The sequence below is a fragment of the Coccinella septempunctata genome, chromosome 1 (assembly GCF_907165205.1).
Source record: "Coccinella septempunctata chromosome 1, icCocSept1.1, whole genome shotgun sequence".
In the NCBI taxonomy this organism is placed as follows: domain Eukaryota; kingdom Metazoa; phylum Arthropoda; class Insecta; order Coleoptera; family Coccinellidae; genus Coccinella; species Coccinella septempunctata.
In genome coordinates, this window is record NC_058189.1 from 38,152,875 (window position 1) to 38,167,058 (window position 14,184).

Consider the following 14,184-nt stretch of genomic DNA (forward strand, 5'->3'; position numbering starts at 1 on the left):
TAGAGGGCTTCATCCTTGCGCTTGCCATCCAAGATATATCAAGTGATCCCAACAAGGAACTATATGAAATATATCATCGCCATCCCCACTGGCGGAGGAAACTTATGTCGTTATGTCTGAGCGACACATAAAACCATCCAGCTAATCACCAGGGGATGCCGGATGCCAGAAGTTCGCAGGCACGGAGTACAAGAATATACATAATAATGTTGCCAAGATTTTATTTATTTATTCATTCATAAGAATACAAACAAGCTAACGCCCACTACAATATTCACAACAAATAACAAACATTGTACCCAGAAAAGGCAGATGACAAATAAAAAAGTTCGCAAGATAAGCCAGATAAGTACCGTTCAGTAATCTCAGTATCTCAATCTCATCAATATTGCCATTGATATTATCTTAAAAACAAACAAAAAATAATTTTTTTGAGATCAGGGAACAGCCAGTCCAAAAATCGCCCTCAACTTTCTTCAGATTTTACACCAAGAATTGGCTATAAAATGCCAACTTCTAAGGTCAAAAAAGTTTCCTTATTACAATGACCATCCAGATTCTGTATTTGAAAATGATCTTCACAAGTTCAACTGGGATTGCACGATTCTCACAGAGCGAAAAATTACACACAATAATCCTGACCTCATAATATAGTGAAAAGAGACCTCGAGGAACAAACCAAGAGATAATGCAAGTTGAGGGAATATCAAGATTATCCCTATATATTGTCATTTCATAAACAGGTCTTATACCGAATATACCAGAGTATTTGGATTACAGAGTGAAGTTTGATCCACTTCAATAGGAACACCAAGTAGACGAGGAAAAAACAGACATAAAGTATGTCAAGGGTGTGTTTTGTGAAAACAGAAACCGATCGACATCCGACATAGACAAACTAACATCCGAGGAGCGGCCTGGACGCGTATTCCTCTACCCAGACACAAAGATGATGGAGTATGGAGTATTATTTACTCTATAATATTTGCCTAGACCTAGACATATCTTACCACCAAAGTTTATAGAGTTAACCTAACTCTATAATCTTTGATCACCCAGTGCTGTACAATTTCTTCAAATTTTTTAACTGCGCTCATTCGTTTTAAGAATCCTGAACTTGGTATAAAAGCTGAACAAAGCAGAAAATATTATCTGTGTGAATGATCATAGCTCTTCAAGAAGCAGAATGTAAAAAATAAGCAGATTTCCATTAAACTATCCCAAGAAATTTATTATAGTTACGATGTGATAAGACTGAAATTAGAAAACAAATTTGATGTTTAGGTAATGGCTAACATAAGCATGCTTCGGATTATTTATTTGGCATAATACTTTCTTACACCTTTCTGTACATCTGTAGCAATTTTCCAGGATTTTTTCTGTGTATTTTCTGTACAACAAAACCGTAAATTTTAAAAATCATAATTAGGTACAATAATGAATGAACATCTAAAGGATAAGTTTTTTATTTAACGATAACACTCTAATTATCTAATTAAACATAATTTCACACCTCTATATTTGTTAGAAAATCTGAGGAAATCGAATCGAATTTGCAATAAAATGAGATCTTCCTCTTTTTGTTTGTTTTTTTATTCGATTATCGGCTCCTGTTTACTTTAGCGCCCACCTTGGATTTTTCTCTTCGATTTTTTCATCAATTTCAATGAATTCGAATGTTAGCCTTAAGATAACTCGATGAGTTAACGTTTTCAGTTAGTTTATTCCGAAAAATGTGGGAACTTTTTCATTTTTCGATGAAAATATAAATAATGGTTTTGAGGTTAGGTTAGGTTAGTTTAGGTTGGGACAGTGAAAAATCATATTTGTACATGAAAATACCATTTTAAGATATTAATTAAACGCATAAACGATTGCACTTAGTTATTTAAGCGCTAAACGGGGAAAATGTTACAATTCGACTGATTTATACCGAATATTCGCAATTTTCATGAGAACTTCAAAAAATCATATCTCCCAAAATACAAGTCTCCTAAAGTTGAGACATGTACCAATCGATTCTTCATACAATGCTTTATCTAAGAAAAAATCGACGACAAAATCGGAGGTGGGCACTAATCTAAACTTATACCCGATTATCAAAAATCTTCGAAAGAGCAAAGTTATTGGCAGTAAAATATGATTCGTTTCCGCGTTTCGTGAATTCGAAATCATGCCGAAATCAGCTACTCCAACCCTGGCAATAGGTACTGTTGATGCGCGAAGACTGGGACTGGACCAATCCAGAATAACGAATAGGTTTCAAAAGGTGATATCAATTCACATCATCTTGTTTCATTATTATAATGACATCAATCTCGTAAACCGCTATACAATGATACATGTCCTCTAATATTTTTATTGGTCTGCCCTGGTATTATTAACGCTAATTGACAACATACCAGAGTGACGGTTGAGAACTGACCACTTTGCCCTACATATTCAATTAACCTATCGTTTTTCGCTGGATATGTGAATCAATATAGCTATTATTACATTGTGATGGCGTCGGCATTTAAATATACACACGCTGTGGTTTCCAGAATACCAAATTCACTTGCAACAGCGACAAATAATATTGATTTACTTGAAGCTAAAAAGCAACATGAAACTTATGTCAGAGTTCTCAGGGAGCTGGGGTTAGATGTGATAGAGTTGCCACCTGATGAACAATTACCTATGTGTGTCTTTGTAGAAGACACTGCTATAGTTTGTAATGGAACTGCACTGATATCTCGACCTGGAGACCCAGAAAGGGTAAAAGAAGTAAGTCTGACTACTGCAATGAAAAATCTTTAAGATGAAATACCCACTCTCATCATTCCTGATTTTATAGTGCATTTTGCTTCATTATTTCCTTGAAGGCATTTGTATCGAACTATTTGTTAGAATCAAGAATTAATGTGAAGTTTCTACAAAGTCCTTGAATTAGAGAAGAATATATAACAGCCCGAATGATTTCAAGAAATTGCAATTGTGGAATTTCTATATTTCATACCTAATTTAAACTTGGACCATTGTCTTATATTACAGTTCATTTCAGATTGAGACAATAAGAGTGGTACTCAAAAAAGAACTAGATCTGCCAATAATAGAAATATCCGATAGTGCAGCAAGATTAGATGGGGGTGATGTTTTGTTTACAGGTAAAAATGACTATATTCTGACTTATAAACTCTGTGCCAATTTGATTTCCGAACAATTTTTGGCTTCATTCTTTGTATTCAATTTTGAGTTATGTTCACTTGAATATTGAATTCAATACAAACTCGAGCTCCAAACACTCAACTTTAACTCTAAGTGAAATAAATCAAGATGTAAATCTTAATTTCATCATTTTATGCCTGATTCAATTATTACAAGAAATGTGAAGCTTCTGCAGTCGAAGATATCATATGAATAGATTTGGCTAGTTATTCCTTGAATACTAACAAGATCAAATTTACTGAAGTCCAAGTCCATAGAGACAGTGCCAGAGATCTTTTGTGTTCAAGTGAAACTGGACTTTCAAGGCCTACTGGGATGTCAATAATTTTCAAATGGACTATAGTATGCCAGATAAGACTACATGTCTCTTCAGAAACATAATTCACAAGCATATTCACAAAACATATCCAGTCTTTTAATGTGTCTATGTTTTACCTAAATAGAGTTCTTTATGTTTCAGGTAAAGAATTTTTTGTGGGAATATCACAATGGACTAATGAAGCAGGAGCTAGAGCAGTCGCTGCTGCATTTCCTGAATACCCATGTACGCCCATTAAAGTAAATAAACTTCTTTTACTTATTTCAATATACCACTATAAATGAATTTCTCTAGGTACCCAGTTCCAAACACCTAAAAGCTTTCATATCTATGGCAGGACCAGATCTTTTGTGTGTAGGTAGTGGTAAAGAAAGTCAAGAGGTCCTTAAGAGGATGGAAAGGGAAGCTACATTCTCTTATCAAACACTTACTCTGCCCGAGGATGAAGCAGCTAATGTTTTGTTTTTAAATGGAACCTTGGTTCATCGCAGTATAGATGAAATACCCTCCTCATTTAAGGTAGGACTTTTTCCACTTTTATCATTTATTTGACCAAGAATATCAAATATTGATTTACAAAAGGTGGACCTTTTGTTGCATTCCATATAAAATTGAGAGAATGAAAGTGTTATTTTTATTTTATATCGTTTTTAGTAACTTGGCTAACAGTTCTTGTGACATCACCAATTTAACTATTTCAATAAATAAAAGGAAGTCTCTGTTTTGTTTGTTACACCATTTATAACTCGAAATCAGCTGGGCTATTGGTTATGAAATTTGATTTGCCAGATTTGTCTACGGCCCAGATATTAGTGAAACATTAAAACTTTGAAATTTAAAGAAACAAATGTTGATGAAAAAATAATTCCTTCTTCTGAGTACTGGCACCTGGTGTCTTTATGGTTAGTGCTTACGTAAAGAAACACTATTCGATATTTATACGGTTATTTGGTAATAACTATCACAATCGCTGCGTATTTTGAGTTACTTACTTACAGCAAGACTTAGCTCATAAGTATATCTATAATTTTCATATAAATTAAATTTCCTGCTTACAAAATGTTAAAGTTTATCAACTGTCAAATATATAATAATTATGGCCGGTTTAATAATCAAACCTAAAGTCCCTTTAACCCTACTTATGGAGGGTAGAGAGACTACCCTCCATAACCCTACTAAAAATGACAGTAAAGGAAGCTTCAAGCTTAAAGTGACTTTAAATTAGATTATGTAACTGGATGTTATAATAAATCTCATTGAAATATTCAGATACTAAGGAAGAAGATGTTGATTGCAATTTGAAACTAACATAATTAAATAAAAACGACAAGGATTTCTTCGAAACTTCAAATGCAAGCCATTTGAAAAGAAAAATATTGTTTCGTTAACGCAAGTGCTTTACTGACACACAGTATATCATATCAATATACCTATTTCAATGTAATTGAATTGAGTTTTTTTTATCTTTGTACATTAACTTCACCTTATTCATCTCCTGCTTCAAAAAAAAAAAAAAAATAATAATTCAATACAATAATAAGAATTAATTCAGATGCATACCACCCGCTGTTATGAATATCAACAAGTGTTACGATCTAAATTGAACTAGCCAATTTGCCATCGGGCCCCAAATGGAGAAAAGCAGATGCTGAACATGGTTTCGGTCTCATTTGACCTCGTCAGAGCAACATAGCTTTTTCTCCGATGGAGAACGTTTCGAATTGATGGACCCACCCAGTATGAAACGATTTCCGATTCAATACCCTCTAGATAGAAACCCAGACGAAGACAGCATATGTCCCAGAGACAACTGGTTGTCTCTGGCAGTAGTCGCTGTGTTACTGGATAGTATTCAGTAGCGCTTGCCAGTATTGAATAAGGGTTCATCAATTCCAAACGTTCTCCATCGGAGAAAAAGCTATGTTGCTCTGGCGAAGTCAAATGAGACCGAAACCATGGTCAGCATCTGCTTTTCTTTGATGGAGCGTACTCCATTTGGGGCCCTGACGATGGCAAATTGTCTAGTTCAATTCAGATCGTAACACTTGTTGGTATTCTTATCAGCAGGTGGTATGCATCTGAATGAATTCTTATTATTGTATTCATTGCCTCATTACTTAGGCGTGATCCTTTCTCATTTGATTCAACATTCTTTATCCTTATGCGGTGTAACGAAGTTCGCCAGGTCGGCTAATAGTGATTATACAGTGTGTTTCAAAGGTGAGGCATTTTTGAGAGAAAGTAGAAGCCATAAGCCATTAAAATAAGTAATTTCATTAAACATTTTCCATTTAAAATATTCAAGATCTTCACCTTTATTCATTGATTTATATCCATTTATCATATCAAATCTTGGTTTTCACATCATTGGTTGAAACTCATAAATTTCACGAGAAATACTCATTAACTCTTTATGGTTTTCAAGAAGGCTTTGACTAGAGTCCCGACTTGAGACTCGTGTCCAGTCCCGAGTGACGTCATTAAATTCGGGACTGATATTTGATCCTGAATTCAACAATGCACTGTGCTGGTGCTTTGAATTTATTAAGCAGTAAAAGCAGTAGCGAAAAATTCAATTTTCAGTACAAATCGTAAACCTATACCCAGTCAAATAGAAACAATGATTCATATTTCAATCGTGCATGTAGATATGACTTGTTAAAGATAAATACATATGTTGTTAAAGTGTATTTGGTTTTCAAATCATCACATTTATGAAGAGAAAAAACAGCAATCTTGGAATGAAACATCTAAGGTGAACATTTTAAACAGAAGCACTACCTTCACTCTTTTGGCTAAATTTTCACACACTTCAGAATACATCTTATTGAGGTGCCACAGCATTGTATCGTTATTTCGTATAAAATATCATATATTTCACATATATTTGGCAGCTTCCTTTCTGGATCACATTTTTTAGTCAAGAATGGCTGTAAGGAAAAGGTTCACTTCTGGATCAAAAATTAGGTCTGGCAATTCCTCTGGATCAATTCTCAACTTTCTCACCAGTTAGAATTGCATACTCTGCTGCTGCTTCTATTCTCAAATTCCAAGATAGTATTTTCTCCTGTCTTTTCAATCTTGATTTAGAAAAAGCCCACACTATTTTTTTATAAGGAATCACTCCTTGAATTTTGTCGCAACTATTCATAAATAATATACGATTCGCGAATATAACCTCAAAACCCTTATACTATGTCGGGACTGGACAAGGATCCCGAGTAATAGTCCGGGAGGCAGGGCCTTTTTTTTCAAGGAATTTCATCCCGGCTGAATTTAATACTGTAGGTTGTAGTCACATTGCAAATGACGAAACCAACCGTCAGCTGGTCAAGTAGCGGTGGGTGCGCGCGTGGGAGGCGGCGGAACTTGGGAAAAAATGCAAAATTTCAAATGATTTTATCCCGGCTGAAATTTTTTATATGTAATATTAATGTTGAATAGAAACAAAATAGAGAAGTCAGCCGATAGGCGGAGGGTGGAAAATACGTCAGTCGAGCGCGTGAACTGGGGAAAAAAATTTGAAAATCAAGTTATTTCATCCCGAATGAAAACACCTCCATATGATTCCTTACATATATCGAAATATAAAAATGACCGTCAGCTGCGTGTCTAGCGGGGGAAAGACCGTCAGTCAGATCATTGAAAATTCCGCGCGCCGTATAAATGCATGAGCGCGCTCATACATTTTTGCTCTGACTGACGGTCTTTCCCCCGCTAGACACGCAGCTGACGGTCATTTTTATATTTCGATATATGTAAGGAATCATATGGAGGTGTTTTCATTCGGGATGAAATCACTTGACTCTCAAATTTTTTCCCCAAGTTCACGTGCTCGACTGACGTATTTTACACCCTCCGCCGATCGGCTGACTATGTTTCTGATTAATATCAATATTACATATAGAAAATTTCAGCCCTGATAAAATCACTTGAAATTTTGCATTTTTTCCCAAGTTCCGCCATCTCCCACGCCCGTACCCACCACACTTATTTTCAAAGAAGCACTCGTTGAATTTCTAATGGACGATTGGTTAAATGATCACATGGCATCGTAGATTGGGAATAAAACAGTTTTCGTAAACTATATGCCACAAATATGAAGTTGAACAAGGTAAAATTCAACGATCATCGGATCCATTGTTAACGTGTCCAGGTCACGAAGAAGCAGAGATGGTTTTCCATGTCTGTCACTTGAAATCTGATGTTCATGTAACTCCATATGATTTCTTACATATATGGAAATATAAAAATGACCGTCAGCTGCGTGTCTAGCGGGGGAAAGACCGTCAGTCAGAGCAAAAATGTATGAGCGCGTCCATGCATTTATACGGCGCGCGGAATTTTCAATGGTCTGACTGATGTCTTTTTTCTCATAAGTTAATAAAGCCTACGGATATTTTAACATTTATATTTATTGAAACTATGATTTCGATCAATATCAAATGGGTTTGTTACGATTAACCCATGATACATGTAGGTAAAGCAGCAACATCATATAACATACTTAATTATAGTATAGTATATTTATTCCATTTCTACAATTAATTTACTTGTCACAGATATGTCAAAATAAAATAGAAACATGTCAAATCAACAACAAAAAAATATATCTCAGGAGCAATTTTTTTTTTACAAAATTCTCTAAATTCTTCCAAGTTATAAGGTTAACACTGAAGTATGTAGCTGTAGCTGTGAATCCTTCTCCGAAAAAGGTCAAACTGATCGATGCCTTGCAAATTTCTTGGTAAGCCATTGAATAATTTCATCGCTACATAATGGACATTTTTCTCCCTTAAAGTTGAGGAGTGTATGGGATAAAAGTAGGGTTCAGTTCTTCTTGTGTTATTACCATTCTTACAGTCCTCAAAGTAATACTGGTGCTTGTGGAGAAATAGAAGTAGTCTTATATGTAGAGACCATAAACTGTCAGAATGTTGTTTTTTCTAAAGTGACCCCGAGACGATTCTCTGTGTCCAAGTGATAGTATAGATCTTATTGCACATATGCAATTAATCATTCATATTTTTATTAATTCGTTATCAACATAATCAACATTCAAATAAATCGGTAGGTACAGGTAAATGTGCTTGGCTCCAAAGGTGGACGATGTATGCCGTTCGAAAGCAATGTTGGTTCAGTTCAGCCTTAGAGGGCGGGAATAACAATCCGTCAATTTTTTTTTCCAAGTTAAGTGGATTTCAATCATCTTAACTGCCGTATGCTCTATTGAATGTTAACACATGAGCAGTGTTAATATCATCAAATTCTGTAAATCCATATATTCTACAAAAATAGCATTCCAAGTATGTGAACAATTGATCGAGGTTACAATTGGGAATTTGTGAAGTCACTCACTGCTTGGATGTACGTTGGAAACTTCCGGAGAATTTCAAACGTTTTTTTTTTGCCTTTACGGTAAAATGCTGAGTTGAAATTGTATCCACTGAAGGCATGAAATCCTGGCAATACAGAGCACAAATTTGGACCCGATGATGCAAACAATTTGATGACATCAATGAATGTCTGAATATTGCCGGTCCAACATGCATCGAGATTTGGACGTTCTTCTCGATGAAATTCATATTTCCCAACATGATGATCAATATATCTGTATCAGAACATCGCACTGTTACATGAACATCAGATTTCAAGTGACAGACATGGAAAACCATCTCTGCTTCTTCGTTACCTGGACACGTTAACAATGGATCCGATGATCGTTGAATTTTACCTTGTTCAACTTCATATTTGTGGCATTCCATATAGTTTACGAAAACTGTTTTATTCCCAATCCACGATGCCATGTGATCATTTAACCAATCGTCCATTGAAAATTCAACGAGCGCTTCTTTGAAAATAAATGTGGTGGGTGCGGGCGTGGGAGACGGCGGAACTTGGGAAAAAATGCAAAATTTCAAGTGATTTTATCAGGGCTGAAATTTTCTATATGTAATATTGATGTTAATCAGAAACATGATAGTGAAGTCAGCCGATCGGCGGAGGATGTAAAATACGTCAGTCGAGCACGTGAACTAGGGAAAAAAATTTGAAAGTCAAGTGATTTAATCCCGAATGAAAACACCTCCATATGATTTCTTACATATATGGAAATATAAAAATGACCGTCAGCTGCGTGTCAAGCGGGGGAAAGACCGTCAGTCAGAGCAAAAATATATGAGCGTGCTCATGCATTTATACGGCGCGCGGAATTTTCAATGATCTGACTGACGGTCTTTCCCCCGCTAGACACGCAGCTGACGGTCATTTTTATATTTCCATATATGTAAGGAATCATATGGAGGTGTTTTCATTCGGGATGAAATCACTTGATTTTCCAATTTTTTTCCCCTGTTCACGCGCTCGACTGACGTATTTTCCACCCTCCGCCTATCGGCTGACTTCACTATTTTGTTTCTATTTAACATTAATATTACATATAAAAAATTTCAGCCGGGATAAAATCACTTGAAATTTTGCATTTTTTCCTAAGTTCCGCCGCCTCCCACGCCCGCACCCACCGATGGTATTGAAGCTGACGGTCGGTTTCGTCATTTGCAATGTGACTACAACCTACAGTATTAAATTCAGCCGGGATGAAATTCCTTGAAAAAAAAGCCCCTGCCTCCCGGACTATAAGGCCAAGTGACTTGTTTGGTAATTGAGTCATTTGATTTCGTCAGTCGAGACTCTAGTCACAGCCTTTCAAGAATGTTTCTGAATAATTCTAAGTGCAAAATTTCAATTGAATTGTGGTTTTTGACTAAGTTCCAATTTCACCAAGGATATAAACCGAGATTAGACGTAACTGGCACCGATTTATGTATATAGCTCATCTCAACTTCAGTTAAAATGGTTTGTCTCTGAGTTTTGTGGTTGATGTCAGTGTTAGCAATAGTTTGTTTGAATTTTAACCTGAGTTAATCGGAGTTGGTCACCGTTTGGTGAAATTGGCCCTAAGTTTTACTTTTACATATTCAAGATTGAAGGAGAATGATGTTCCACTAAGTAAAGACTATCAATATTACGGCCTATTTCATTATGAATTTTTGAATCCCTTCAATTAAGGTCACTTTTATTTAAATAGGACCAAAGAATACCTTAAAATTGAAGGGATTTGGGCGTGAATGTATATCTACATCACTATGTTCTTTATTTGAAATATTTATATACAGTTTTCGGTATCTTGCTTTCTAGCGTTCTTACTTTCATTAATCTATTTTTTACAGGTAATGGGTAATAAAGTAGATTTTCCTCGAAGATCTATAAATATATCTGAATTAGCGAAGGCTTCCTGTGGGTTATCATCTAGTTGCATCTTAATCAAAAGGATGCGACACATAAAAAGCCTTTAATTGGCATGATGAAAAATATGTGTTGAATGCTTTTGCAGACTTGCATTTTTAATTACTGACCAAATAGTATTTACTCATTGACTACATTTAAGATTTTGTAAGAAAGTTATATGCAGAAACTAAAGTATTATAGCCCAATTAGATTGAGAACATATTGTTCTGACATCTTTTCAAACCACGAGCTATATTTGAAGAAAAAACTTTAAACTTGAAGAAATAATAAAACTTTCTTCGCTATTTATTTTTCGTTACTGTTATAGGGATATAACTCAGAATAAGTGAGTGACGAATCTCATTGATAATTTGCGAGGAAAACATGCAAATATCACAGAAGAATCTCATTCTTATTCAATAAGTTTATACAGGATCTTAATAAATTATTGTAACACCGCAGTGGGCTTCAACATGGAGGTAAATCTTACCTCCATGGGCTTCAATTTTGAAATTCTGTGACATTTAAGGTCCTTTCTAGTCTGCCCTCATTCTAATTTCGACCGTGCCAGGAAACAGTATCAATAACAGGTTTTACTCTGTCAATTTACAAGGTAAGATCTGACTGATGAAATTTGAACCTTAAAGTGGGGAACCAAAGATTATAGTCAGGTTAGGTTTACTCTATAATCTTTGGGGGAGACCCTTATTATTTGTGTTCTGTGCCTTAGCGCCAGCAATAGGCGCTTTCTTTTTGGTTCTTCATTCCATAGATACTAACCTATTATAGATCCATGCTTCGTTACACCTCCCCCTCTCGTTCCCAAATAAAACGGTTATTATTGCACCAACTCTGCGCAGAAAGAGATGTGACCTGGTTCGCGTTTCTTCTGTTTTCAGTTCAACGTTTACTCGGCAATAATTTATGTTACACTATTTTTGGGAAAGTTATAGACTGACAGTTGAAAAAAAACTGGTTTGCCCTCTTCTATTTTCATAAAATGTCATATTTTCACTGTTCCACTCTTCTAAAATAAACTTAATCGTTTATTTATTTGATTGATCAGTAAAAATTTATATTCAAGGGGAAAATTGTTAGTTTACTGTTCAAATCTCAAAGACCCTATCGAATCAATATTCAAAATCATCCTGTTCTACTTTCATTCAACTTTGATTAATTATTCAATTGTATTAAACTAACTGAGAACTTCGATTGTTTCTTGAATTCTGTTGAAAATATCATTCAAACTCGTTGGAATTGCCGAAAACATCAATGAAGCAAATCTGTGATGGTTCATAAGGTATGGCGCCTTTAACACCGTACAGCCAAACGAGAAATGTATGCGACCAATCAAATTGCGAGTTGTGAACACAACGAACATCAGCTTTCGTTTTCGTTCCCTACCACCATCCAAAAAACACTCAACACTCAACGGCATGGAAACTGGAATCATTGCAAACGCATCTGACCATAACGACAGAGTGAATCCTCTTGTTGTTGTTGTAACTATTATAACCTAACTCTATAACCTTTGGTTGATACTTTTTGGTTCCAGTACTCGCATGGGCGTTATGCTTTGGTGTATCACGCACCCGACTTGAATGCACCTTCAGTTCAAATCCTTTTGTTGAAGGTCATCTCAGATTAATTTAAGTCTACTGAAATATTACAATTATTTATTAAGACTCCTTATTTATTTTTTTCAACTTGAACCATTCCTTTTGAATTATATTTATTTTTTATATGTAATTGTTCTTGTCCAAATTGCTGTACAATTTGTAAAACTTTGATGAAAAGATCTGATTTTTTATTACTTTATAACAATTTTGGTTATTGTATCAACATTTTCATAAATGCTTGATCATTGATCAATCTAGTTTCAGAAATATTTTAGTTATTCTCCTGAATATTCTCAGAGTTCATATGACGATCATAGAAAATTTATCAATTTCAATGGGCGTCATTCCTTCATTATTCATTCTGTATTTTCCAATAATTATAGTTATTTGATGTATGATTTATTATAAAGGAATATTCTATAGAGGTTATTCTAACTTTAATATTTCATTGTTGAGTGTTCAATGTTATCCAATGAAAAATTACTACATTCCAAACTTTCAAATGGTATTTTATAGTTACCTGTGCCACAGCCGTCTGTAGACACCTACTTTAGATGGCTGTATCTGACTTATCAAGACAGCTCATGAATAAATCACAACAGAATTCAATCAGGTGAAAAATTTGGGTATAGAGGGTGTTTCAGAATAAGATTATGATTCATAAGTATCTTACACTTTAAGGGATTCTAAGAAGGAAAGTTCGGATAAACCTATGTCCTAAGCTTATTTAATTTGGAGCTACAGGGTCTTCAAGTTTTGATAAAAAGAAATTAAATAAAAGTAGAAAATATTTTCACATTTTCATACATGATTTGTATGCATCAATTTCAAGAAATATCTTAATCAGTGTCGATGAAAATAATGAAGAATAATAGGTACACTATTGAAAAATTCTATTTCAAAAACAATAGAATAATGGCATGAAGAGTTACTGCGAATAAACGGTATTTCAAAAATATAATAAATTCTGCAAATTCTACTGATTTTCAAAATTAAATGGATGAAGACAATTCTTGAATTTTTTTCTATTCGACCTCAGTTTTGTTCTTAAAAAAAAACTATTCTCATATTTCCTTGATGTCTATGATATCTGGGAAGATATAGAAAGGAGGCGCAATTCCGTTCAGCGCCAGTTGGAAGGGTATTGGGTGACCAAGTCAAGCTAAATCTTCAGAAGTAGTTGCTTAGCATAGACAATGGGTAAAGTTATTGAGAAGATAATTTGAAATATCATCACAATTGATTTATGAATGACATTATGCTCGAGGTAACAGATATAGTATGATCATTTTGTTCTGGACAAATAATTTTTTTCTCAGAATTTCAAGCCCCTGTAGCTAAAAAGTTTAAGGTTTATTTGAGCTTCTCTTCCTAGAACATCACGGCATTGAGGAACAGCATTATTTTGTTAAAATATATATGTATATTCAATATATAAAGTGCATTTTATAAAATGTTATTATAATTCCATTATTCATCACTTTTAGTGTTCACTGATTTCATTTAACTTTTTTCATCATGATGGTTACATCTTGAGATTTCGCTTAATACAATCATTTCCAATATTATTGCTAGCATGAAATGATATTCCCATGTTACCTGTACATTTCTTTATGGCGAACAGAATAATTATATTAATCTGCGAAAATATATTATGATTTGGAAGTTATCACACAACACACAATCAATAATTCCAAATTAATCTACGTCTGCCAGTCATTTGACGATCACATATTTTCGCGAAAATTTCAG

At 34.6% G+C, this 14,184-nt stretch overlaps 1 protein-coding gene across 1 annotated transcript; it reads left to right on the forward strand.

Annotated features, from left to right (window-relative positions):
* Positions 1–2,295: 2,295 nt before the first annotated feature.
* Positions 2,296–11,411, forward strand: LOC123317723 (N(G),N(G)-dimethylarginine dimethylaminohydrolase 1). The gene is made up of 5 exons (XM_044904334.1): positions 2,296–2,766; positions 3,044–3,146; positions 3,668–3,765; positions 3,821–4,045; positions 10,756–11,411. The coding sequence occupies exons 1-5, from the start codon at positions 2,503–2,505 to the stop codon at positions 10,879–10,881; spliced, it is 816 nt and encodes a 271-aa protein (XP_044760269.1). The 5' UTR covers positions 2,296–2,502; the 3' UTR covers positions 10,882–11,411.
* The last annotated feature ends 2,773 nt before the right edge of the window (positions 11,412–14,184 follow it).

Bases quoted from the DNA above. Each gene is read 5' to 3' on its own strand.
- LOC123317723 (XM_044904334.1), top strand. From the start codon at position 2,503: ATGGCGTCGGCATTTAAATATACACACGCTGTGGTTTCCAGAATACCA. The intron at 3,147-3,667 runs GTAAAAATGACT...TTTATGTTTCAG, and splicing joins GGGTGATGTTTTGTTTACAG to GTAAAGAATTTTTTGTGGGA. The intron at 4,046-10,755 runs GTAGGACTTTTT...TATTTTTTACAG, and splicing joins AAATACCCTCCTCATTTAAG to GTAATGGGTAATAAAGTAGA.